This window comes from Calidris pugnax, unplaced genomic scaffold (assembly GCF_001431845.1).
Source record: "Calidris pugnax isolate Ruff unplaced genomic scaffold, ASM143184v1 scaffold41, whole genome shotgun sequence".
Classification (NCBI taxonomy): Eukaryota; Metazoa; Chordata; class Aves; order Charadriiformes; family Scolopacidae; genus Calidris; species Calidris pugnax.
Genome location: NW_015094509.1, coordinates 1055292 through 1083221, shown reverse-complemented (window position 1 = coordinate 1083221; position 27930 = coordinate 1055292). Strand labels below are relative to the sequence as shown.

The 27930-nt window shown below is 42.4% G+C and overlaps 1 protein-coding gene across 6 annotated transcripts in view; it reads left to right on the top strand.

The window, feature by feature from the left end:
- TNS3 (tensin 3) overlaps positions 1 to 27930 on the top strand; it is a 251867-nt gene that overhangs the window by 217279 nt on the left and 6658 nt on the right. For all 6 annotated transcript variants that reach the window (XM_014965348.1, XM_014965349.1, XM_014965352.1 and 3 more), the window contains 7 exons: positions 12327 to 12498; positions 15183 to 15817; positions 16514 to 16600; positions 18855 to 18986; positions 21447 to 21542; positions 23900 to 23977; positions 25546 to 25623. In XM_014965348.1, coding sequence (XP_014820834.1) covers positions 12327 to 12498; positions 15183 to 15817; positions 16514 to 16600; positions 18855 to 18986; positions 21447 to 21542; positions 23900 to 23977; positions 25546 to 25623 — 1278 coding nt within the window. The remainder of the gene's footprint in view (positions 1 to 12326; positions 12499 to 15182; positions 15818 to 16513; positions 16601 to 18854; positions 18987 to 21446; positions 21543 to 23899; positions 23978 to 25545; positions 25624 to 27930) is intronic.

Genomic DNA, 27930 nt, shown 5'->3' with positions numbered 1-27930 from the left:
TGTCTTTTCCTTCACAAGCATGAAAAAAAAAACCCAAACCTGTTATGTTATATCTGTTTGCTATTGGTGGGTTTTTAAAAAGTTTTTCTGTGATGGTGTATGATTTTGGCTCATGACGTTCTCCTTCTGAAAGAACATAGGTAATTGTGAAGAAGAGTTTATGGATGTGCATAAAACACAGGAGATTCCAGGCCAACAGAGAAACTGTGCCTGTCCCATCCAAAAACCAAAACAAAACACAGAATATTCAGTCCCCCCGCAAAAACCTAAACCCCGCTCTTTTTATCCCTTAATTGCATGCTCTTTTTTTCTGTCAGTGTGTTAGACCAGTGGTCTCCAAGGTAGAGTGTGTGCACCCCAGGTGATGAATAGGACAATCCTTGGGGTGTAGGAAGAAAATATTAGAACTTCAGTAGTACATGTATATGATTAATAATTGAATATATATATTTAATATATACATATTTATTATTATATTAAATGCATATACTGGGGCTGCATGTTCAGAAATTTCTTATTGATGGGTTATGCAACTGAAATTTTGGAAATGACTGTGTTAGACTATTGTGCATGAGGAAATTAGTGTTACCATAGAAAGATAGAAATGATGTTTAGGAAGCACCTCCAGAGGTGTGTGTCATCCAGCCCGTGACTCAGGGCAGGACCGTCATACATACCAGGTCCTGCTTTGTCAGAGTCAGGAAAACCCTTCCTGGGAGAGGTTCCCTGCTGCCCTGGTTAGCCTCTTCCAGCATTGCACTGCCCACACTGACAACACTCCTTTGATTTCTAGTCAGAATTTCCCAAGACCTTTTTGTCTGTCACTACCAAGAAGAATTTGGCTCTGTTGTCCCTTCTGGTAGAGAAGAGACCTTCCTGTAGTAGTTTTAGGCTGCTTTTAAATCCCCCACATAGCTGCTTTTCTTCTCCAAACTAAACAATCCCAGCTTCATCATCCTGTCATCTTGGGTTGTGTGAGCAAGGCCCCTGGGTTATCTTGGTAGCGTTCCAGTGCATCACTTCCAGCCTCTCATCTTCCTGAATTGGTGGCCTAAAACTGAGTTTCGTATTCCAGGTGAAGCTTTCCCAGCATCAAATACAGAGGGATAATATTGAGCTTCCTTTAGTCTGCTGGCCAGGTTCCTCCTGCTGCTCAGTATGCCTCGTTTGGGATGAGAGCAGAGTAAAGGCTCTCTTTCAGCCCGACACCCATCGCAACTCCTGCTCCTTTTCAGCAGGGCTGCTAATTACCAGTTGGATCCCAGCCTGTATTGTAGCAAGGTCTTGTTCTGTACCAGGTACAGTTTTGGGTTCTGGTGCTGTAGTCAAAGTCAGTAAAATAGGTGACTAATCTTAGAGTATAAAATCCCCTTTATTTATAAGACACACTTGTAGAAAACGTTGCAGGTTTTCATGCTTTCTCAGAGCTCCATGGCAGTGGAGACTTTACATAGCTTGGTGACTACACTGGACCAAATGACAAGATGCTGATTTCGGCATTTGGTTGCTGCAGGTTCTGGGGGGAGGTGGCCAGAACGGAAAGTCAGCAATCAATGACAGTCATTATCCCACTCTGCAAGTTGTTATTTGGAAAGTTTCTTAACAGATACCTGTTTTCTAAAATATAAACCCTTTAAATCTGTCCTATCAGAAATGTGAATAGCATAAAGCTCCTCTTCTTTTTTTGAGGCTGATGAACGGGAAGGTGTTCTCTTGCTGTGCCAGGGCTTCTTAGGGGTGTTGCTTTCAGTGTGTACGGCTTAGGTGAGCTTACTTGTGTTTTAACTCTTCTCAACCAAAAGAAACAGTAATATGGTAAATTAGCTGTTATTCTCACACCTCTTTGTTTGAAACACTTAAGAAATAATGGTGGAATCTCACTGGCATCAATAGGTTGGGAGACTTTAGCCATAAATTGAGAAGTAGGACAGCTTGTGTTGGAAATGATAGCATATACTTTGCAAAAGAGGTAATAAAATTATTCCTTTCCCTGGCAGCTGAAATTTTAAAAGACAAGATCTTAAGTATCTTTCATTGATTTTCATTGATTTCTACATATTCTTTGAAAAGGAAGGAACAGTGGGACCAAAGTTGATGGGTTTCATGGAAGGGAATAATTTGGTTCACTGTATTTTTGTGAAACTGAGTGTAGCGAGTATGAAAGGTCAAAGTTTCAGTGAAGGCAATAGCTTGCAGACCGGTTGAAAGCAAAAGACAGTTTCAGCCTTGTCTCTCTCTCTTAGCAATTTTGGCACCTTAGCATTTGAAAAAGCAGGAGAGAGAGTGAAAGGGAAGGTGGCTCTCCCTTACAATGCTAGTGGAGGTGGAAAGGTGTTAGTTTGTAAATGGGCCCAGCTGGGTGGTCTTGCCAGTCTCCTTTGTCCATGCACAGAGGTTTTAATTCTGGCCTTCCCTGTGCGCTCTGTAGGGCTTAGTAAAGGAGCTCCTTCACTCCTGCCAGTTCTGTCAGCACTCTGTCAGCTGCTGGAGGGACTCTTTTTCCAGGAAGCCAAATCCTTCTGTCATGAATTCACTGTTTTCAGGGTTTCTGGCTTTACATAGTAGCATAAGCCTCTGCTACTCGTTACTCACACTGTGCATTGGAGTTGTGCATTCCTTTTCACTTCATCCAGTCCAGTTAGCTGTCACTGGATGTTGCTCATCGATACCTCCATTCCACTGGAGTTCTTTTTCTTCCTCCAATTTTTTCTAGTTTTCCAAACTGTGATTTTTCCAACTAATCTTTATGTCAACATTTTCATTACTGAAGTATTGGTAAAATGTCTTAGAAGAACTAAAATTGTGCCTGCTCAGTGTCATTAGCTCTGTACTTTGTTGGTGTTTTTGCTTTTATTGATTGTTTCCCTGATAAAGCTTTCTCCACTTTTTTTCCTTTTGCAGATTTTAAGGTTTGCAAAGAAACATATCTAAACAAACCTCTTCCATAAAACGTGCTTAAGAGCTGCATCCGCTACTTTTTGTCTTACTGATACATTTTAAGGCCTGGAGCTACCCATTGTGTCTCTAGATGGGGTGTTCTGATGCTTCATACTAAAAGCTAGGGTTTTTTTCAATCCTTGCTATACCTTTCCTTGCACGTGTAACATCTCAGCTCTGAGCTGAGGCCTGAATCTTCTGCAAGACACCCAAGTGAATGGTGGAGTAACTTGCTTATAAGTAATAAAATTAAATATTGGAAAAGGGAAGTGACCCTCTTGACCCTGAGTCTCCTGGATGAAGTAAAGTTGTACCAGCAGAGACTATTACCAGAGCAGCTGTGAAGAGTTCCCTCGGTGTGGGCAGGAGAGATCAGCAGCTCACCGCTGCAGTGGAGGTCACCTTGGCAGTAATATAAACCCCAAATGGCAGTTGGAAGCAACTGGATGCCAAGCTGCAACGTGCTGTGGAGTTCTTGGTGGGTGCTGGGGAGTACTGTGTGCTTTTTTTTTAGAGACGTTTCAAAGGGAGGAAGATCTTGAGAATTCTTGTCTGTTAGGACCAGTACAATGTGAGTCCTGGGACAATGAGAAATATCAAATGTTTAGTGGAATGCAACCATGTGAAGCCAAAAGGAATACTTCTGCTGTGTCCAGAAGATCCTGAAAACTCTTTCATTACATTCCTAGAGGCTTTCATTTCTGTCTTTGTTGATGAGTTTGTTAGGAAATTTGCTAAAAGGGATGGGCTTATCAGCTGCTGGAGTAGACAGTGAGAGGTGGAAGCAGAGGGGCCTCTGAATGAGAGTGTTGATACTAGGAATGCTCCATAGCCACACAGCTACCTGATGTAGCTTCTTGCAAGTCTTTCGTTAGGCTGGATTTTTTCATCATTGTTGAAGCCATCAAAATGTGGATCAAGAAATAGACTGTGAAATTTACAAGTATTGCACAAAGCTTCTTATCCTTCTGCTGCTCCACAGGGCTACTTTAGAGCAATATGCTTTTCTGTGTCCATTCAACTTTTAGGCTGGCCTGAGATAATTTGGGGGTGGTCAGCTCAGGGTATTTGGGAGCAGAACAGTGACTTAACGCTCTCTTTCCTCAAAAGATGTAACTGCGGATCTTGACTGGGGTTTTCAAGCTCATGCAATGCAGGTTAGCTGTCACCTTCTCACAAAAAGAACTACAAAGATGGCAATGAATGAGAAACTGCTGAAATAACAGTTATGAAATGGAGTTGCTGTTCCTTTCGCATTGCCTCCAAAGCTATGAGGTGATTTTGCCCTTCAGTTGTTGTAAGAAAGAGGAAAAGGAACATTTTAACGTATCTTTTACCTGGACAATGGTGTGGGTTAAGCCACGGGGGATTTTTTTCCAGATTTTTTTCAGGGTTCCTTTGTTGTTGTTGTTGTTTTAACAGATTTACTGGATTAAAATACAAAGTAATCTATAAATTATCTTACTTTATATAACTGTGTCTAGGCACATCCAGGAATGTCTACTTATAATTGAAAGAAGCCTGCAACTTTTACAAGAATTTGCCCTTTGCTGCCAAGCGGGACAGTAGAAGAGCGAGCTGGATATTTTCCTGTTTTGCGTATGGGCAGGATAGTATTAGTTTTCTTCCTGAATGTCACTGTTCAGTAGTGTATGGTGCAAAATTCCAGTACTTTCTGCCTGTAAAGTTGATGATCAGTGACACAAAGTGCAGATATGCAGGTCTGACCTGGGTGCAGGGAGAGACATGAGCACGAATGATCCGGGTTTTGTCATGTCACTTCTTTGAGCAGGGAGCTGCACTGTTACATTGTCAGTGTCCTCACAAATATAATAGTGGAGATTTAGTAGATTTGCTGCTTTGCAGCAAACGTGGTGGGGAATCCATATCATGTATACAGAAATCCTGTAGAAGCTATGAGGTCGCCCCGAGTTAATGATTCGTGGGCTGAAGGGTTAACAGCTGACTGGTAGGGGTGGACTCTGCATCAGACAATAGAGAGGACATAGCTGAAATGTTCAGCAAGCTTGTTTTTAACTGAAATGTAAACAAAGCTGCTTTCCTGGGAAGTGGCTTTAAGATACACTTGTTTCTAGCCTGGGAAGAGTTGTACAGAGTTTTCCTTCTCACTGCAGATTACACGCCTGACTGCCAGTGGCTTTTCACGCTCAGTTTCGTGTTTCACACCTGTGAAAATTGGGTATGAAAAGAAATTCTGCATCTGCTAACGGGCCAGCAGTCACCTCACACAATCTTCGGTGCTCTAAAGATAATAGCACCAGTCCAATACCTGAAACAGGGAAAAATTAAGTCTGGGTCAATTTCTTCAAGGAAATGCTGTTATTGGTGGGAAAAGGAGACAACTTTTCTGTGTAAATGCTTTAGATTAACGTTTATGTATGTAGTTGAGTTACCATTAGAGTGGAACTTGTAAGCTATTTCAGACTTTTAAAGACTTTTAAGCTATTTCAGAGGAGTGCCACTCCCATTTCTGCCCCAGGATCTGGGTGACTGGGGTTGAGTGACTCCCCTGTATAGTCTGCTCTCGGGGAAATAGACAGAGGCAGGAAAACAAGTGAGCATATTGAGTTAAGCTTGTGATCATAATTTCCATGCCTGCAGGGAATGCATCAACCTCTCCCCTACAGTAGCAGTCATCTCAACCTACAGTATAATTGGGAAGCATCTGCAGCTTCATGTACAGAGATGAGATGTCTGTTGCGCTTAGATATTTTGTCTTACAGATGCTGCTCTCGGGTCGATTCATCTGCTTTTAGCCTGTGTTTCTGGGGAGACTGTAGTAGTCTTCAGGTTTACGAGATTGACCAAACCACCTTGAACTAATTGGCTTTTTCTCAGATAGTAGTTCAGACAAAGTAACATTTTCCCTCTGTAGAGGAGGACTGGGTTAGAGACCACTTGGCCAAACCAGACATCCATAAGTCCATGGGCCCTGACGGGATGTACCCACGAGTGCTGAGAGAGCTGGAAGATGTTATTGCTGGGCCACTCTCCATCATCTTTGAAAGGTCATGGAGAACAGGAGAGGTGCCTGAAGACTGGAGGAAGGCAAATATCAGTCCAGTCTACAAAAAGGGCAAGCAGAAGGACCCAGGGAACTACAGGCTGGTTAGTCTCACCTCTGTCCCTGGTAAGGTAATGGAATGACTTGCTCTGGATGTCATCTCCAAACATCAGGAAGTCATTGGAAGTGGTCAACACGGATTTACCAAGGGTAAATCATGCTTGACCGATCTGATAGCCTTCTGTGATGTTATAACTGGATGGCTGGATGAGGGGAGAGCAGCAGATGTCATCTACCTTGACTTCAGCAAGGCTTTTGACACGGTCTCCCATAACATCCTCATTAGGAAATTAAGGAAGTGTGGGCTAGATGAGGGGGCAGTGAGGTGGATTGAGAGCTGGCTGTGTGACAGAACTCAGAGGGTTGTGATTACTGGAGCAGGGTTGAGTTGGAGGCCTTTAACCAGTGGTGTCCCCAGGGGTCAATACTGGGTCCAGTCTTGTTCAACATATTCATCAGTGACCTGGACGAGGGGACAGAGTGTATCCTCAGCAAGTTCACTGATGGTACCAAACTGGGAGGGCTGGCTGACACTCCAGAGGGCTGTGCTGCCATCCAGTGTGACCTGGACAGGCTGGAGAGCTGGGCAGAGAGGAACCTCATGGGATTCAACAAGGGCAAGTGCAGGGTCCTGCACCTGGGGAGGAAGAACCCCGGGCACCAATACAGGTTTGGGGAACTGCTGGAGAGAGTCCAGCTTAGGGCAACAGAGATGATGGAGGGATTGGAGCATCTCCCTGATGAGGAAAGGCTGAGAGAGCTGGGGCTCTTGAGCCTGGAGAAGAGAAGGCTGAGGGGAGACCTTCTGAATGCTGACAAGGGTCTAAAGGGTGGGTTGAAGGAGGATGGAGCCGGACTCTTTCCAGTGGTTCCCAGGGACAGGACGAGGGGCAACGGGCACAAGCTGGACCATGGGAAGTTCCACTCCAATGTGAGGAAGAACTTGTTTGGGGTGAGGGTGGCAGAGCCCTGGCAGAGGCTGCCCAGGGAGGGTGTGGAGTCCCCTTCTCTGGAGATCTTCAAGTCCCACCTGGATGCTCCTGAGTGATGTGCTCTGGGCAGCCCTGCTTTGGCCGGGGAGTTGGACTGGATGGTCTCTAGAGGTCCCCTCCAACTCTGACAATTCCCTGATTCCGTGAATATTGCTTTATTGAAATAATTGTTCAAGGCTTAACATCAGTCTTCATAATACTTAGCTAAACAGTCAATCTTTGTATTACTTGCGTACACAAGCACCACTGATTTCAGTAGCAGTATGACCTAAATGGTGGGTTTATGCAGCCAGCTTTTTCTGATTGTTTGCACCAGTATGGGAATGACTGTAATATATCTGATCTATTAAATAGATAGAAGTTCAGACTTTTCTAGCTTTTCCACGCCATGCACATTTCTGCAGTATTTCCTTTAAAGCTCCGTTTTATGGCTGGTGTGGATATAGTTAAAGTAATGGATATCGTTAAAGGACAGTGCTGCAGTTTTCTAATGTTTCCCTCATCCAATTAAGTGTTTGCTCTGTACAGTATGTGTGCTATGTGAGGAATTCCAAGGGGTTTCAGTCAGGGCACTGATCTGCAGATTTTCTTATCTCAAGCATTTCTTTTAAGTGCCTTTGCACCCTTCTCATTCGGATAGTAGCTGAGCCAGGCTCTGCCATGGATTTAAGGGAAAAGATTTATTTAGACTTATTTCAGTGACACTCACAGAAATAGTGAGAACCTTCCTCCTTTTTGCATTAGAAAGATTTTGTTATGGAGAAGATGCATTAATATGATTTTAACTCTTTGTAGGACTCAAATAGTTCCATAACTTTCTTGTATATTTTTTCTCCCTCAAACTTTTGAAGTGTATTTACTTAAGGGACAGTACATAGAGATTGTTTCATCTGCGATCACCTTATTGGCTTTCAGTCCTGCAGGTGTTAAGGTCAGTTGGTGTATGAATTCAGGTGTATGAAGCTCTTCAAACACGCAGGAATTTGCAATATCTTAGTGCATGGCCTTTTCTGTGGTAGAAAATAGTGCTGTTTAATGTGGGCTTACGTGAATAGGTGTTGGATTGCTTTAGACTATACCAGAGTAATTAAATGTTATCCTCATTAGAGCTTGACTGGTTATATAAAGCTGTATAAAGCTCTTCAGTAATGGCATCCACATTGTTCCTCATTCAAATGCATCCATTATGGCTGTATCCCATAGTATTTGTCAAGTATAATTAAGTTGAACATAATTCAGACTTGAATCAGAAACCAGTTGCTCCCACGCTGTCTGCAAGCTGCTAGGAAATAAAGCTTTACAGTTGGTTTACTTTTTTGTCTGTGTGGTGTAAACAAAATCACACCTGGAATCGGCTCCTGTACTTACTGGTCATTAAACCTGGTGCTGCTCCGTGCTGCTCAAATGGCTTTCAACGCCAGTTCTGTCCTTTTTTCCTCATGTGAGCAGAACAGTGAGTGAATCACAGAATTGTAGGGGTTGAAAGGGACCTCTGGAGACCATCTAGTCCAACCCTCCGCCAAACCAGGTCCACCCAGAGCAGGCCATACAGGAATGGAACCATTCCTCTTGACACCCACCCTTTAGATATTTATAAGCATTGATGAGCTCCTCTCTCAAGTCTTCTCTTCTCCAGGCTAAACAGACCCAGGTCTCTCAGCCTGTCCTCGTCCTTTAGATATTTATAAGCATTGATGAGCTCCTCTCTCAAGTCTTCTCTTCTCCAGGCTAAACAGACCCAGGTCTCTCAGCCTGTCCTCGTCAAAGAGGTGCTCCATTCCCTTGATCATCTTCATAGCCCTCCGCTGGACTCGCCAGTGGTTACCAGTCTTTCTTGAACTACCTCCGCTGGACTCGCCAGTGGTTACCAGTCGTTCTTGAACTAGGAGTCCCAGAATTGGACACAGTACTCCAGATGGGGTATCACCAGGGCAGAGTAGAATGGGAGGTCCAGATGGGGTATCACCAGGGCAGAGTAGAAGGGGAAGTTGACCTCCCTCAACATGCTGGCCCCGCTCTTTTTAATGCACCCCAGGATGTCATTGGCCTTCTTGGCCACAAGGGCACATTGCTGGCTCATGGTCAGTTTGTTGTCCACCAGGACACCCAGGTCTTTTTCCTCAGAGCTGCTTTCCAGCAGGTGAGCCCCAACCTGTACTGGTGCAGGGGGTTATTCCTCCCCAGGTGCAGGACCCTACACTTGCCCTTGTTGAACCTCATTAGATTCTTCTCTTCCCAGCTCTCCAGCCTGTCCAGGTCTCATTGAATGGCAGCACAGCCTTCTGGTGTGTCAACCACCCCTCCCAGGCCCAGTACTGACCCCTGGGGAACACCACTAGTTACAGGTCTCCAAATGGACTCTGTGCCACTGATCACAACCCTCTGAGCTCCGTCACTTAGCCTGTTCTCAATCCACCTCACTGTTAGCTCATCTAACCCACCCTTCCTAAGCTCTCCTGAGGATGTTATGGGAGACAGTGTCAAAAGCCTTGCTGAAGTCAAGGTAGACAACATTCATTGCTCTCTCCTCATCCACCCAGCCAGTCAGTGCATCATAAAAGGCTACCAGACTGGTCAAGCATGATTTCCCCTGAGTGAATCCATGCTGACCACTCTTGATGACCTTTTTTTCTTCTACATGCTTAGAGATGATATCCAGGATGAGTTGTTCCATCACCTTTCCAGGGACGGAGGTGAAGCTGACTGGCTTGTAGTTTCCTGGATCCTCCTTCTTGCCCTTTTTGAAGACAGGTGTGACGTTGGCTTTCCTCCAGTCCTCAGGAACCTCTCCTGTTCTCTATGACTTCTGAGAAGAAGATGGAGAGTGGCTTCACAGTAACATCTGCCAGCTCCCTCAGCACTCATGGGTGCATCCCCTCAGGACCCATGGATTTGTGGATGTCAAGTTTGCTTAAATGATCTTTATCCTGATCTTTCACGATTGAGGGAGAGGCATCCTTACTCCAGGCTCTCTCTCCTACCTCCAGGGTCTGGGATTCCCGAGGGCTGGCCTTAGAAATAAATCGTGGGTGCATCCCCTCAGGACCCATGGATTTGTGGATGTCAAGTTTGCTTAAATGATCTTTATCCTGATCTTTCACGATTGAGGGAGAGGCATCCTTGCTCCAGGCTCTCTCTCCTACCTCCAGGGTCTGGGATTCCCGAGGGCTGGCCTTAGAAATAAATACTGAAGCAAAGAAAGCATTCAGTAACTCCATCTTCTCTGCATCCCTCATCAGCAGGGCACCCACCTCATTCAGCAGTGGGCCCACATTTTCCCTAGTCTTCCTTTTACTGCTGAGGTACTTGAAGAAGCCCTTCTTATTGTCCTTGACATCCCTTGCCAGGTTTAATTCCAAGTGGGCCTTAGCTTTCCTTGTTGCAGCTCTGCTTACTCTAACAGCGCTCCTATACTTCTCCCAAGTGGCCAGTCCTTTTTTCTACATTCTATAAACATTTTTCCATCTGGGTTTTTCCAGAAGCTAAAAAAGAGAGAGGAGTGCCTCCCTCATCTTCATTCCATCGCTTCAGGTTTTTATACAGAGTGATATTATATCCCTGAACCTTCTTTTCTGTAGGCTGAACAATACCAGGTCTCTCAGACCCCGCTCCTATCCCAGTGATGCCCCAGACATTTTTGTGGCCTTGTGCTGGACTTGCTCAAGCAAGTCCATGTCTGTCTTGTACTAATAAGCCTAGAAATGCACGCAGAGCTCCAAATGTGTCCTCACTAGTGCTGAGCAGAGAGGAAGGATCACCTCTCTTGACCTGCTGGAAACTCTTTCTGATACAGCCCAGGATACCGTTGACTGCCTTTACCATGAGGTTGCATTGCTGGCTCCTGGTCCTTTTTTGCAGAGCTGTCTTCCAGCTGGTCAGCCCCCAGCATGTACTGGTGTGTGGGATTATTCCTTCCCAGGTGCAGGAGTTTGCTTTTCCCCTTGTTGAACTTCTTGAGTCCACTTCTCAATGGCAGCACAACCATCTGGTTTATCAACCACTCCTCCCAGCTTTCTATTGCCTGCAGACTTGCTGGTGAAACTTTATCACATCATCAAGGTTATTAATGAAGGCTTTGAACAGTATTGGCCCTAGTATCAACCCCTGGGATATAATGCCCATGGCTTGCCTCCTAGTGGACTTGGTGCAGCTGATCACAAACCTCTGGGCCCAGGCATTCAGCAAGTTCTCAGTCCACCTTACTGTCCACTTACCTTAGACATGCTTTATCAGCTCAGTTTATGAGGATGTTATGGGAGACCGTGATAAAAAAAAAAAGAAAAAGCCTTACTAATGTCAAGATAATCAACATCCACTGCTCTTCCCTTAACCACTAAGCTAGTCAGCTCACTGGAGAAGGCTATCAGGGTGGATAAGCATGATTTCCCCTTCCATGTTGACAGCTCTCAATCATCTTCTTTTCCTTTATGTGATTGGAAATGGTTTCCAGGGTTAGTTGCTCCATCACCTTTCCAGAGACTGAGGTTAGGCTAGCCAGGTTTGCAGTTCCTTGGATCATCCTTCATGTCGTTCTTGAAGATGGGAGCGACGCTTGTTTTCTTCCAGCCTTTGGAATTCTCTCCCAATCGTTGTGACCTCTTAAAGAGGCGCTGCAGTGGTATCCGCCAGCTCCCTCAGCTCTTGTGGGTGCAACCCGACAGGCCCCAATGGGCTTACATATGTGCAGTTTGTTTAAGTGCTCCTTTGCTTGGCCCTTCTCCACTGAGGGTAAGTCTTCCTTGATCCAGATTTTTTCCTTTGGTCTCAGGGGCTTGAGATTCCCAAAGGCCTGTCTTGGTGGTAAAGACTGAGGTGAAGAAGGTTTTGAATACTTCAACATTTTTCTTGTCATTTTCCAGGTCCCCTGCCCTATTCAGCAATGAGCTGAATACATACTCCAGTTTTATATCACTTCGGTGTTCAAGTGCGCACTGACTGTGTATAGTCACATAGGACACTTGACTAGACGTACCTGATTAACACTGTGGACTGTGGAATGCAAAACAACTTAGTGCAGACGGGTCTGTTGTCATTTTCAGGGCTAGAGAATGTACCCTGGGGAGCTAATCAAATAGTTTGAGTAGTGTAATTCTGTAATCTTTATTCCTTCTGCCCTTTGTCCCGCTGGATGTTTTCTGCAATCAGCGTAATGTTGTGAAATAAAATGTTACTGCTCAAACAAGTAAAACCTCTTCTTCATAGTCCTAATAATAGAAAACCACACTGTTTTATAAACACTTTTTTTAGTACAAGTTCCATAAAAATGTGAGTTGTTTTTTAACTTGTTTTTTACTTTGTTTCTTGCCCTGCAGAATCTCGAGGTTACGCAGAAGCTATTAACCACTCCATGGTGATGTCGGACAGCAATGGGGGCACTAACCCTGCTTTACTGAGGGCCACCACACAGACGGATCCCTCCTTTCAGCGCTGTTTTGCATCTTCATGTACTGTTTCAAGTAACAGTCCTATCCCAGGGGGAGAAAGGTAGGAAAAGATTGTCCTTACTTTTTCGTTCTCATAAATACAGTTTCCAGCCAAGACATTATGGTTGCATCTTCATTGCAGAAGACTTTGTGACATTTAATGATGATGTTGTCCAGCGGGAATTCACCAGATACACAGATGTTATTTATATGTCAGGGACACAATTAACTTTGAAGATAAATAGGAACACAAAAATAAATAGGAATTTATAGCTCAGTTACTTCATTTTGGGCTAGCGCAAGCTCATACATATTTTCCTGTGTGCTTAACCAGCTTCTGTAATGCTTTACTGAAAAGCATTAAATGACATTTCATATTGGAATAAGTTGTATATGAAAGAGGGAGCATTCTTCTCACTGCAGTACATGCTTATCTAGTCAGTCAAATGTCAGAGGACTTTTTGGTAGCGAGTAGCCGACTCCCTTTCAACTGCTCAGCAGGCTGAGGGATTTTATTATTTCATATCTGTATTGTGGTAAACATGTAGAGCTCTGGACCAGAGCTTGAATAGTATAAATTTACAAAATGGTCCTTGTCCCAAGGAGCTTGCAGCATGAGAAATGGCAGGAAACATAGCAAATAAACATAGGAAATAAACAAGGAGTCCCACGTTACTGTTAGAAGTTTCAGAAGACCGTGACAACGAATGGTCAGTCATTAGCTGTGTCCAATATTTACTTAATAGATGAGGTGTTACATTACAGCTGATTAGGTTTCCTTCCCTATCACTCTGCAACAGCATTCCTTTGTGGCTAATTATCTCATTCTTGTTCTTGGATAATTAGCTTCATTTTCAGAGTAAGTATTTGGAATGCTGTTGGTTGGTGTGAAGTCCTCTTAGTGAGGACTTCGAGTGTGTTGATACCTATTTATCTTTTATTTATCCTCCCATCTAATTGATTTCATTTTCAGTCAGTACTTGGACTGTGAAAGAATGTTTTCTTTTTGTGATTATGAATGTGAATCATCAGACTGAACAAAGTATGTTAGTATTTTCTGAGGAGGAGGCAATGTAACATTTCATTATAAGTGGATATGAATTAAAAGCTTATCAAGGCAATGCAGTCATTACCCAAGTTTACATTCCTACTTCAAACTTTATCTAGAAAATTTTGTTCCCTTCCTTCTAAATATTTTTTCTGGCATTTTTCATTTCATCTAGAAGATATCTACAGCTGTGATGGTTTTTTTTTCTTGCAGTGATGTCTTCTTCCATTTGCTTCCCTTCCATTTCTCTATGGCCCTTCTGCTTTTTTTTAAATTAAAAATCCTGTCCTTTTTATGAATCTTAGGTCTGCTCGTTTTATTTGCATCTGACGAAGTTTGTTCTCTCTACATTGCTGGTAATGTTTTCCAGTTGCAGTCTAAGGGCATTTCACTTCTATAAGCAGAGACAATTTAAACTTTAATCAGATTATTTCATCAGAAGCATAGTTTGTCTTGTTTAGAAGGTTATTTCTTATTCTTCACTTGAGCAGGTGGAATTACAACCCAGTAGCAAATGTAATTTTTACTGTTGAAATACTTAATTATATCAATTAAAATGATTCCATCATCAAATTGACCACTGGACCTGCCTCCCTTTTTAAATATAAATTCTATTAAAAGGAACCTGGGTCTAAGAGTTGGGTCTTGTGAAGTGTGTTTCTATTATAGTTATTCATTTGTTGTGTGATGATGCACAACTACTTCCTTAGCCCATTTCTTTCATTTTTCTTTTCTTTTTCTTTGTTTTAAATGAGCATAAGGGGTCAGAATGTAAGAACTGCTGTGGCAGTGTCAAGTTTTCTTCCATAAACGTCTGCCTTTGATGGGAGCCTTAGCTTAAGAAATTCTTGCCTCCTACTGCTCTTTTTCAGGTAGCATTTCAGCTCACCCTGTAGACATCTCCAGACCACTGTATGTGAAGCAATCCCTGTGCTGTGAACAACCTTACTGAATTGATTCAAATTAAAAGTTACCCTCTCAAACAGGGGGCAGGAAGAGTATTTTTAACTGTGATTAATTTGATGGCCTGGTTTACAGTGCAAACTCAGAAACTGTCCCATCAGCATGACTAGGTGGAGGGTGAGATGAGGCAGAAAATAGTGACCTACACTGAAGAAATGAGTGAGTGATCAGAGTGGAATCTCTTGGTCCAGCTACATCACTGGGTCTAGCACGTTGTCTCTACATCACTGGGTCTAGCACGTTGTCAAAGAGCACCCTCAGGTGTTGTCCTGGGTGAAGTGACTCATTGCTTTCAATAATCGCTGCACTATGGGTTTTACTGTGATGTTTTAAGGGAATGATTTGGCTCTTGTTTATTTTTGTGTTCGATTTTTGATTTTTTTCTTTTTTTCTTTGACAGCTCTTCTGCGGCAGAACGTTCTTGGCTCGAAAGCAGCCCTAAAGCTTCCCCGTTGCTCCAGCATTCCATGGCAAACAGCCGGCCGCTGGGAGGTTACCTTGTGCCCTCTGAATTTTCGAACGCCGTGCAAGATGTCTCTCTCTTGTCTCATTTCCAAACTCCGGGACTGCAAATTGTTACCTTGAACAGCCTGGAGAACTCACCAGCAGAGACACAACAAGAACCTGCTGCCAACAGCAGTGCCCGGGCCTACCTGAGCTGCAGCAGGATGATTTGGCTTTTGTTTTTTTTTTTGTTCGATTTTTGATTTTTTTCTCTTTTTTTTTTTTGACAGCTCTTCTGCGACAGAACGTTCTTGGCTCGAAAGCAGCCCTAAAGCTTCCCCGTTGCTCCAGCATTCCATGGCAAACAGCCGGCCGCTGGGAGGTTACCTTGTGCCCTCTGAATTTTCGAACGCCGTGCAAGATGTCTCTCTCTTGTCTCATTTCCAAACTCCGGGACTGCAAATTGTTACCTTGAACAGCCTGGAGAACTCACCAGCAGAGACACAACAAGAACCTGCTGCCAACAGCAGTGCCCGGGCCTACCTGAGCTGCAGCAGGGGCATCAGCTCGCCCCGAGAGGAGACACAAGCTACTTTCATGGCCAATACCAGCATCTCGCCTAAAACCATGAGCTCATCAGTGGCAAGTGCTGAGGACAATGGCTTTTTGACACAAAACTTTCTTACAGTGGCCTCTGGACACAACAGCCAGAACAGTGCTGTTCAGCAGCACCATGAAGGGAACCTAAATGCTCAACCGCCTCTTCCGGAGAAAAAGAGGTCCTCTGAAGGAGACCGTTCCTTTGCCTCCGTGTCACCTTCTTCAAGTGGCTTCTCTAGCCCCCACAGTGGAAGCACAATTAGCATCCCCTTCCCAAACGTCCTCCCAGATTTCTCAAAAACGTTAAGCACTTCTCCAGTGCCAGGTAGGTTCTGCATCAGAGAAATGCAAAATACATTGGATTTTAAATGAGTTTATAAAAAGCATTTAGGGAATTTGAAAGTGGGGAGGGGGAAAAAAAGCAATAGAACGAAAATGGCACGGAGAATTGCAATGTTTGCAGTAAGTGATGCCAGTTCACTGGCTTTGGATGAGAACAAGGCAGCAAAATTCTTCCTATGCTGCTTTTCTGCTTCTCTCAGCCGTGGGCAGCCTACCTTTTGAAGTGCCAAACCACAGGCGAGCAGTTTGGAGTCTGACTTCTTCTAATAAGGGCTGGCTTCTCTTTGCACGCTTCTAGACTTGCCAAGAACGGTTAAAAATGTAGACATATAGTCACCGGACCTCAGTGAGAAGCTTTATATTTAATACAGCTTTATAAATATAAGAGGTTTTCATCTTTTAGGGGTTTTACAAAATGAAACTTTAAGAATGTGTACAGAATCTTAGTGTACATTATTATATTGGCTGGTTCTACAACAGATCAGAGTTTCTCTAAATTGTCTGTGTACATTATTATATTGGCTGGTTCTACAATAGATCAGAGTTTCTCTAAATTCTAATCATAATTCTAATCATGAGTTTTTTGAGTAATTTACCTGATCAGAAATTGTAAAGAAAAGAAAAAAATACTTTTGTATTTAAAAAAAAAAATTACATTTTTTTCCCTTTTATTTCACAGAAAACACAACTGAGAAACACGTGACCGTAAAATTTGTCCAGGACACATCCAAGTTCTGGTATAAGCCAGATATTTCAAGAGAACAAGGTATATAACCTGATATGCATTCTGATGTATCTATTCCCCGAAAAGCTAGTCAGTGAATTCACCTTAAAGTTTTTTGATGCATACCTGGTGTCTAAAAGAAATACAAGAAGAAATATAAAACCTAGAAGGGGCACAGACAACCTCACTTAATTTCTTTTGTCCAAAGGCTGAACTTGAGAGTGGAGGGCAGTCAAGTAGTCATTGAAAAATACTCAGTTGATCAGACAAATTATTAGCCTAACTGAACTAATGCAAAGTTAATTTAAATCTGCCTGTGGTAGCTGATGCAAATGCACTTGGCTGAAAGCTCCAGGTTTTGGAGTGGCAGATACATGTGATGCAATTGCAAACAACTGTCTCCTCTCAGAAACCTTCTGAGTACAAGTGTGCTGCTGTGGCATGATCTCAGCCATGTGTGTTTCCCTGCACAGATAATAGGCTGAGAGATACTAAATATCAGAGAATAATACATTAGCTAGAAGTCATCCTTATCTGCCTGTCATTCTGTAGCCTGAATTTCGTTGTCAGCTGCAAGTGACATAGATTATTTCTTAAAATGTCACAAAATAACACTCCCATGGAACAACATCTTTATGATGTAAAATACAGGTATATATGCAGATGTATAATAAAAGCTTTCTCCATCTCGTTCAATACGTCTATATGTAGATGTATTATTGAACGAGATGGAGAAAGCTTTTATTATGTATGTGAAAATGTATACATACGAACTTATATCTTGTCCTTGCAGCAATGCGTAAATAGAGCATGCTGGGTGTTTTGCATATACAATTGGTCTGATTGTAATTGTAATTTGCATTGTAATACTCAGCTATACTGAACTGTATTTAATGAGTTATGCCAGGACTTTAAACTGCGATTCTTAAAATGAGATTTTCAAAAAGGAAAAATTACAAATTAGTTCTGCATTGGGAAGGAAGTTCACAGTAAACCAAAATAGCCTTCAGCTATTGGCAAACGATGAATTGCTGTGCCTGTCTAGTTCATAGTTTCTCAGATGGTGAGGAGGGGGAGCACTTGTTCTTTTTTCCTGTGCTTAATGAACTGCTCCCATGAGAAATGACTGCTGTCCCTCTGCGGATTTACAAGTGTAACACAAGTACTGCTGAATTGTAGGGTTTTATATATTTATCCTCTTCCTCTCAACACATGATGGATTATTGGGAAGACAGTTGTTTTCTTTACCATCTGACAGATGAATAGAGCAGAATATATATTAATTTGCTTTACTTAGTTAAATGAGAGACAATTATATCTGCGTTTTCCTGGTTATCTGTTATTACTCTTTTTTTCATGGGGAAAAAAAAGTGTGTTTGTGTATTTGTGATGTAATCATTGCTCAGGCCTTGCAAAATATGGCTTCATGCCCCATATGCATTATTTCCGTGTCTGTATACAGACAGTTAAGGACTCCAGGGTCAAATTTGGGCTTTTTCCAGGGTTTCTTTGAAGGCTTGTGGAAACAAAGACAAGTATTTCCCAAAAGTTTAAGGAAAAAGCAAAGTACTAAGGTTTTATTAAAATTAATCATTAGATGAGCATTTTGTCTTTTTTTCAAAGCGAGTTTAAGATTTTGGCTACTAAATTGCAAAGTCTGCTGCAGACTCATGCGAAGCAAGAGCAGTCTCCCTGCAAATGGTTCCTCGTGGGGAGGACTTCACCTCGCACTTCCAGCAGAGGTTACAGAATATGTATGTTAAATATTTCAGTGCTTGGATGGTTGAAGAACCCTTCCCTTGCTTTAAAACTAGTAAGGGAGTGAGACTGCTCTGCAGGGAGAGAAACTTGGTGGTGGATGAAAACAGATCTGCTCTGCCTATTGAAGCCGTGTAGGAGAAGTAAAGCAGTGCTGTGTCGTCAGCCTGGGAATTACAGGCTGGGCTCTGTCCTGCTTCTAACGAGCTGACAAAATATAAGCAGGAATCAGCTTGCTCTTGCACTGGTTGTAGGAATGCTGGTGGCACCTGCACGCACTTCTTAGTGTAAAAATCAATAGGGATCTGTACTTCAGGCTTCACTTGAAATAATAATAATCTGTGTGCTTTGCACAAGGTATTTCCACTCACATGCCCCAAATACGCTTGATTGTATTCTGTTCTACAGCAAGGGAAACAGAGTAAAGGATCTTACTTCCTTTAGTGTCCTATTAGTTACAGGTTTGCGCTTTGGTACTTTTTGGCTGTGTGCACTGTTCTGGCACTATTTTCTCACTCTTTCCTGGAATCCCTTGCAGCCATTGCTGTTCTCAAGGACAAGGAACCTGGGTCATTCATCGTTCGAGACAGTCATTCTTTCCGTGGTGCCTATGGGCTCGCAATGAAAGTTGCTACACCACCTCCTTCTGTGCTGCAGTTAAACAAGAGAGGTACTGTATGCCTTCTGTCTTCTGTTCAACAACTCATACATAGTAGGAAGTCCTTATTACTGGGTAATAGTCTGGAGGAATCTCCCCTCGTCTAGTAAGTGCAATCTGAATTACGGGCTCCGTTTGGTAAATCGTTAAATGAGACTGCATAAGATGTCTGTTTTACTTCCCATTTCAGTGTGTTTTGTAAACGTATGTTCATAGTGGCTGTATACATCTATTGTACCTTATCGACCTAATAGAAAACCAGTGTCATATCAGTCATGGGTCCTCCCTGGCACTCAGAAGTCTGTCTTTGGTCCACATACCACCATGTAAAGCTTTTCCTTGACTGGAAGGTTGAATATTTTTGACCCCAAGATTTTCTTTTAAGCCAGTTAGATATTAGATTAGATATTAGATTAGATATTAGATATTTTCTTTTGAGCCAGTTAGATATTAGATATTAGAAATCTGAGGAGGTTCCCTAAGGAAAGATGATAGTTGTTTAAAAGAAGTGGTGAAATACACCTACTCTCCCAGCTCCAGTGCCTCCACCTGTAATTTGTGCCTGATAGTTGTGAAAGGTAAAATGAGAAGAATTAATCCAGAAAGCATTAATCAATGGATGGAAACAGCAGCCAGTAGCTGTAGTGGTCTTGGCTCTATTTGTGCTGCTGTAAGGGTGGTGGGGTGGTTTTCATTGCTGCTGTTTCCCTTTTACAGAGCTTATTATGTTTCATTAGTACATGCTGCCTGGTGAGGTAAGCAGCTGAGAACACAGGAAAGCAGTGGTTCATGTTTATGGAAGTGTGGTTTTGTCTGGTGTTGGTTGGTTGAGGTTTTTTTGTTAAGATTTCATGCTTACTCTGGGGCAAGGTTAGCAGTCCACCTCTATTACAATAACACAAATTCTGTAGACTTAATCTGGTATCTTGAGCCAATTTCTAATAAGAATTTGCCATGTAATCCTTCTTTTTAATTGCCAAGTAGCATCAGCAGAACCACTGCAATGTCCTTTTTGATGGAGACAACAGGGATGCACTGGGGTGATGATAGCAACAAGGAGGCAAATGGGGAGTGGCTGTAGGTATTTTTACTAATCTTTTTTTTTAATCATCAGGCCAATGAAGACTAGGAATACATGAAAGTTCAAACTCTACTAACCTTTAAGGGCCAGTTTATGTTAGTTGTACCACAGACAAGTGGTAGTAAGAGAAAATTTTAGCTGAGACTGTAGCATTCTTCCACTCCTTACTCTGTGACATTCAGCTTTTTTGGTTCCCACTGTTTCATTCCAGAAGGCATGATTTGTTCAGTCTCCTGTAGGGTTTCTTGTTCCAGGTTTCCCCTTTCCACATACCCTTGCAGTCATTTATTTTTAATACTGTGGGAGCATATGACAGACAGTAAGCTGTTTGAAGAGGTGATCTTGCAATATTTGCTTGCATAGAAGCTTCTGCTTTCCAGATTAATGTGTTCATCTGTATTAGCCTGAAAGGCAACCCTTGATGTCATGTGTTTCCTGGACTGTGGCTGATGGATCACGGTCGAAGGAGGCAGTTGTGTTTGTGTCTCTTTAGTTAGGTTTGAATGATTGGGTAGCTTTGTCCTGTTGCCATGAAATAACCCTCTAATTACTTGGAGAGAGATTCAGTTTGTAGTCAGGTGTCAAATACTGTGAATCGGTCTTTCAAGAAATGAAGTTGTCTTAATTGTACTCATGCATATATATGTATAAGTTTAAAAGAATGCTACATCTCAGGGCAATTTTTATATGCCTCTTGGTCTTTAAATTTCCACATTACATTCAACTTAAAAATTTTGATTTATCCTAGGTTCTTAAGAGATAAAATCTATAAAAAAATAATAATCCAGTGATCTAAAATCTCTTTGAAAATCTAGTGAAGCCTGAGTGTTTCATGTAATTGTTTTCAGGAGCAAAGACTTAGCATACAACTGCAAACCTTTTAAAACTTAAAAATTCACTGACAGGCTGGCATCATTACCTTTGTGCAGCTAAATTTTCTATTGTTTTAATCTGCAAAAGTTCTGTTTACAGAACTGTCACTAGAAATCTGAACATTCCCTTGTCACACTGGATGTAAGTTTTTCCGATGGGCAAGTGCATCAGAATTTGTAACCGTTCATTTTCAAAAGACGTGTTCCTGTCTGTAGTTGGGACCATGCTTTGGACAGTTTGGACGCCAGTATATATTTGGATGTCAGTCACTTTTATATAAAACCTTTTCCTCTGGTTGTCTGAAAGTGGGCTATTTGCTTGTTTGTTTTTTGCAAAATGGCCTTTTTACTACAGTTTGTAACATTGCAGCAATGCAGATCTAATGTATTCTTTCCATGCTGTATATAAAAGATTTGGTGGTAATGTGGAAAATTGCTTCATAAAGACCTGCTAATTTGTGAGGCTGTTATCTGTTCATTGCTTCTCTTCATGAGGTTTCTTTTTCTTTTTCCACACAGTTGGAGATTTGTCAAATGAACTTGTGAGACATTTTCTGATTGAGTGGACTCACAAGGGGGTGCGCTTGAAAGGATGCCCGAATGAACCGTATTTTGGTAAGTACTGTATATCACAGGGACACAAAAAATGCAAACAGTTTGCATTTGCCAGAGCTGTTTTTTAGACTTGCATAGAGTGCAAATGAGAGAATGCTTTGTTCATGTCCTGGTGATTTCTGTAGGAAATGTTAAGGTTATGGGAGCCTTGTAGGCACTGACCTTAAGTAGATGTGCAGGGCAGTCTCGCGCAGATACACCTGACCAAGTGTCAAGTGGTCAAGCTTGTCTACAACTACCAGTGTGGCTGCAGAGAGCTGTGCTAAATGGCTTTTACAGGCCTTATTGACTCAGGACCTTGGCCTTATTTTGTCCTGTGCTGTACTTATACTGTACACTAGCTGGCTAAAATGACACCGCAGTCAGACATTCAGAGTACGTTGTGCTGCCTCAGCCTACCCAATATACTGTGTTGAGAACATGTCACCTGTTGTGGCAAAGAGCCAAACACCTACCTAGCTGCTTGCTTGTTTGCCCTCCTCAGTGGGGCAGGAGGGAAAACAGGATGAGAAAACTTCCAGGTCGAGATAAAGACAGAGGTTGCTAACCACTTACTACCATGGACTTAACTTGGGGAAAATTAAGTTAAATCTTGCCAACAAAAATCGATATTCAGGTAGTGAGAAACAAAGGCAAACATTAAAATAACACTTTTCCTTCCCCTTTTCCTAAGCTCAACTTCACTGCCTCCCCCCCACACTGCTCACCCTCCTCCCCCAGTGTGGGAGGGGATGGGGTGTGTATGGTCGTTACAGAACAGTTCCTCTCTGCTGCTCCATCCCTCTCCGCTTTTTCTCTGCTGAGGTGTGGGTTTTCCCCACGGGGCTGCCATCCTTCAGGAAAAAAAAATCTGCTCCAGCATGCACTCTCTGTGGGGCACTCCAGATGGTCAGCTTGAATGTCTGGAGCACCTCCTTCTCCTCCTCCTCTGACTGCGGTGTTCCCTCTGCTGTGTAATACTCTCTTTGTTCCCTTCTTGTCTCTGTGCAGCCTTTTCTGCCCTTTCTTAGATAGATCTTCCCAGAGGCATCCCACCCGTGGCCCTGCAGCGGGGCTGCTGGAGCTGGTTGTGATGGCACAAGGCAGCCCCTGCCCTCTTCCCATAGAGCTCACACTGCCTTCCCACCCTCTGCTACCAGCACCCAATACACCCATGAAAAGGTCATCTACCATGAAAGGAACAAGTGTAAAATGACAAATGCTATTTGAAGTAAAGGTGGACAGAAATTTGTCAGTGTTTGGCATTAGACTTACTTCAGATCAGAATTTTTAGCCCGGTCCTACCTTGACCTTGAAGTGCCTGTTTATGGCACATATGTAGCCCTACTGATCATTTGGTTTGAGCATCTCCTAACCTTGAATGTGTACAGCCTCAAAACTACTTCACAAAGTAGGTGAGCGTGCACTATCACATGCTTGTACAGATAAGACAACGAAGGACTAACAGTATCAACTGGTCATTGTGTTTCTGTAAGACCCTGGCAGAATAGGGTCAACTTTCCATTTCAAAGAAATTTTTGAACGGCTCTAAAATGAGGTGAACTCTGATTTTTCTCAAGCACATGATTATAACATTCATTGTTTGTTAGTAAACAAGATCGAAGGATGGCTTTTTTGTACAAACAGACTGATGAGTATTATACCTTCCTCTCACTCCCTGTAGTCTCACATGCTAATGTTAAGGATGACTGATGCTAAGTTATTTTAATTAAGTCCAAATAACTTGAATAATAATTTATGTTTCCAAATGACTTGAAGAAAAGTAATTTAATAGAGAATGCAACGTGCATCACTACTGCATTGAATGGAGAAGGTTTTATCTAGACCATCTTTCATACTTCAGAAGCAGAAAGCAGAGGTATGTGTAGGGAAGGCACTAGACAGAGGAGACTCTGTGGCTAAGAGGCAGAACTCCTTGCTGTGTCTCTGCTTCAACACACAGCATTGACCCCTTGTGCTCTTACCATATTCGTAAGATTTTACTGCATTTAATGTAGCAGAAGTTAGGAGCGTTGACAGAGTTTACTGACTTCCCTGTGTCAGTGTTTTTGTCGTTTTTGTGTTTTCTCCATTTGAAGCAAAGCCATTTAGGTTAGGATTTAGTCAAGGAAAGGGAGTCTATGATTGTGATAAATGAGTTCAAGTACATCAAACTGGTACAGTGCTGGGAAACATGAACACATTACAGTTGACCAAAGACAGTCTCGGCTTAGGCGCCAAGAGAATTTTTTTTAAAGGGTAGGGCAAGGCAAGGAGGCCTCCTGGTCTATACAGTACTTGACAGTAAACATAGCTATGAAGCATTCTTATTGTCCAGCAAATTAACTGTGCATGTCTTGTTACTCTTCTGACCACAGGCAGCCTGACAGCTCTGGTGTATCAGCATTCCATCACCCCACTGGCATTGCCCTGCAAGCTCCTCATCCCAGACAGAGGTATGCTCATTAAAGTACTGAAGAGATATACCCAGCCAAGCTCTGCCTCAGAGTGCCACTGTCTGAAGGCAGGTCAACGTGTCACAAGTGGAGGTCTAAGCAAGAGCACGCAGGGAAGGAAGCTGTGCTTTGAAAGTGATTCTTCAGTACTGCTGACGGAGCGTGTCACAAGTGGAGGTCTAAGCAAGAGCATGCAGGGAAGGAAGCTGTGTTTTGAAAGTGATTCTTCAGTACTGCTGATGGAGGTTACCCAAGCTGAAGTTGTGAGCAGAGTGGTACTGGGATATTCCAGTCAGAAGCACATGTGCATCATGGAAATCCACACAGTAATCTAGCATGTAGGAAGACAAATGCAATTCTCAGACATGAAATTATGCCCATGTGTGGTTAGATGTAACCACTCATTCAGGTCTGGGTGCCAAAAGGGCTTTAGGTAAGGCAAGAAGGTAAGGAATAGAAGGTGCCTGAGTGTGACACCAGCAGGAGTGAAGTAGGAACTTACACAGGTCCTAATACCCTTTAAGTAAATGATCAAAAAAGCCTGTGTTGCAGCACGGGATTGGAATTCAATTTCAGTTATGGTGATTTTGTAAACCACTCTAAGAGAACAGCAAAATGTAGCTATGTTTGCCGCATAATTCAGTTGTCTGTTACTCTCCCACATGAAGTTAACATCAGATGTATTACTGAAATGTTAAACATTCTTGTGGTTTTCTACTGAACTCTAAACTTTTGCTAAAGGCCATATGTCAGTGTTCAAACATAGCATTTGAATTATGCAAATACAGTAATGAAGCCATTTTAGCACAAAAACAAGCTATGTTAGATGTGACCAGAGATCTCTTTATATGGCAAACCAATGTGGTAGGTGGGCTTGATCTCCTTATCTTCCTCACCTGAAATGGCAAGCTTCTTTTGTTCTGGCAAAGGTGCAAGACTGAAACATTTGCTTTGTCCTGAATAAATATACCACAGTGAAATTTTATTTTGAATTTATTTTTGAATCTGATATGATCACACATTTTAAGATGATCGTCTGTCGTTAATGATTCTAGACACAGTGCATGGACTATTTAAAGCATATGAATAACTCTAAACATGTGAATAGTGTTACACACAGTATTATTGTTCTCTTCCTCAAAGACAGCATGCATCATGTTAAATACAGCATCAAGGGAGATCTTTTTACATGCATTTATATAACTGAAATAACATGCTGATGTACAGTTTTCTCACTAGCTTTAGCAGAAGATGGGAAAACAAAGATTCCACCACTGTCTTAATAATTCAGATGTTTGTTTTCTACATAGGTATGAAGAAAGGACTATGTTGTCATCTCCTGAATCAAAATACAATTAATTAATTTCATTCTAGAAATGCAAAGTCTTTGCACCTGAATTAGTGTAAATTATGCAAGTTAAATGAGATAATTAAAATTGCACTCTTTAAAAAATTTTGAGGTTGTAGTGAGGGAATTGGTATTGTTTTAATATACTTATACTTGACCATGTGCATTGATTTGTCGATTCAAATCCAGACAAGACATGGACAGTGTTTTCTCTTTGCAGATCCCTTGGAGGAGATAACGGAGACTTCTCCACAAACTGCTGCAAACTCAGCAGCGGAGCTTCTCAAACAGGGTGCAGGTCTGTTAAACTTTTGCCTTGCATTTGACTGTCACCACATTTTGTACCTTGCAGGCTGGGAGAAGCTGAAGCTTAGACTGGACTGAAGGATGTTTAAAGGGAGCAATTAAATTTAAGTGCTGTGTAGAAGTGCAAAGGGCACTGTGAGGATATGTACCATGTTCTTTCTGTTTTCTGCAACCAGCTCCTAAGTTCTACAGCCCTGTGTTTGCTTTCCAGTTGTGTCTCCCATGAGAATATGAGGTACACAGAGATTGGTTCAAGCACAGCGAATTTTAAGCGGTGACACTGCTTTCATAAATGATGAACTTAGGAGAAGGTATTTTCAACCTGTGGTTGCAGAAGTTCATAAATTGTGTCTGAGGTCTGCAAAAGGCAACTTAAGGAAGGTGTTTAGTAGGGTTAAATTCTCAGCATAGGTGTAAACAATACCACTGGAAAATGCTTACTGTCCCATCAATCTGAAAAAAAATATAAAATGCCCAGTTGTGGAAATGTCCAGCGTCTTTTCCATTGGATGCTGTTTTATGGATTCTCATGCGTACTGCAGCACCCGTTCTGGCAATTCAAGTTGTGTTACTGTGAACTCATTGATGTGACAGAAGACCCCTTACAGGATTACCTCCAGATGATGTGATGCTGTACATTGGTACCATCTGTATTGCCCTCAGATAGAGGTATCTGCAGCAGCTACATAGAGATATGATCATGTTTATAGCTGTCTGAAAAACCTAATGAGCATTTAGTCATTATCTAAATCACAGAATCACCATGGTTGGAGGGGACCTCTGAGATCATCGAGTCCAACCTTAAAAAAAAACCCAGAAACAAAAAAACGAGATCATTGAGTCCAACCTTAAAAAAAAAAGAAACAAAAAAACAAACCAAAACCAAAAACCACAACACCCCACCACATCACACCCACCCACAAACCACCAACCCCGGGCACTAGAGCATGCCCTGAAGTGCCATGTCTACACGTTTCTTAAATCCCTCCAGGGATGGTGACTCCACCACCTCCCTGGGCAGGCCCTTCCAGTGCCTGATCACCCTCTCAGGAAAGTCATTCTTCCCAATATCTCATCTAAACCTCCCCTGCCCCAACTTCAGACCATTTCCTCTGCTCCTGGCATGATTCCCTTGGGAGAAGAGGCCAACCCCCACCTCTCTCCACCCTCCTTTCAGGGAGCTGGAGAGGGCAATGAGGTCTCCCCTCAGCCTCCTCTTCTCCAAACTCAACATGCCCAGCTCCCTCAGCCTCTCCTCGTAGGACTTGTTCTCCAGACCCCTCCCCAGCTTGGTGGCTCTCCTCTGGACACGTTCCAGCACTGAAGCTGGAGCAGAAGCTGACCGGAAATCCTTTGCTTCCTAGAGAGTGACAATTGAAGACTAGAAACTTGACAAAGAACTATTTTTCCCTAGAACAGACCTTGCTTTATTAACCTTCCTGTTTGGCAGCAAAACTTTCTGCCCCAAATAAATCCCAGTTCTTCATGTCTGCTTCCACCAATACCGTCCAGGAACTAAGCATTCTGAACAAAGCACATTCCCAGTCTGAAAGCAGCAGGGGCTGCTTGAGCTGGCCACATTGTGTAGCTGCTGGTGCTAACATGGATATGGCTCCAAAATGCCACCTGTGGAAGATGAGAGCAGTAACGTTGCAGGGACTGCATGAAAGGCACAGATGTCTTTCTTTTGTTCTGGCCTCGAGTATGGTGTCTGTGGAATTGCTGTCATTCTGACCACGCATGTTCTTAAATGAGAAATTGTTCAGCCTTTCTCATTACCTTTCCCTTCCTGTAATCAGTTCCTGTTTAATCAGTTTAGCTTGCTCTGCAGAATAAGATTGAGAGGGCTTTTCAGTTTTAAAAATGTTCTGAATCTGCTTGTAAATTTGACTTTATATCACAGTCCCAAATTATTTAAGCATGTGAATAATCCTATTAATACTACTTAATAATAACTACTACTATATTGTGTTATAGGCACTTTTACCATGTAGTACTATGTAGTATTATACAGTACTATAGTACTACTATGAAACGCTATATAATATTAATACTTCTTTTGCCAGTGCTCACTACAGATTCGATATGAGACCAGGTAAAAAAAGTTATCTGTTCTGTAGCCTTAGAAACCAACAAGCTTCTATTTTATAGAGATACTTCAGAAGTTACTAATATTTCTAGGAGAGTAATAGGGCTTTTAAAAGTAAGTGCATCCTGAAGTAAAGAATAGACCTAAAAATACGTAAGTCAGTAGTTTTTCTCAATGTGGAAGTTGTTTTGTTTGCCCTAAAATCACTAA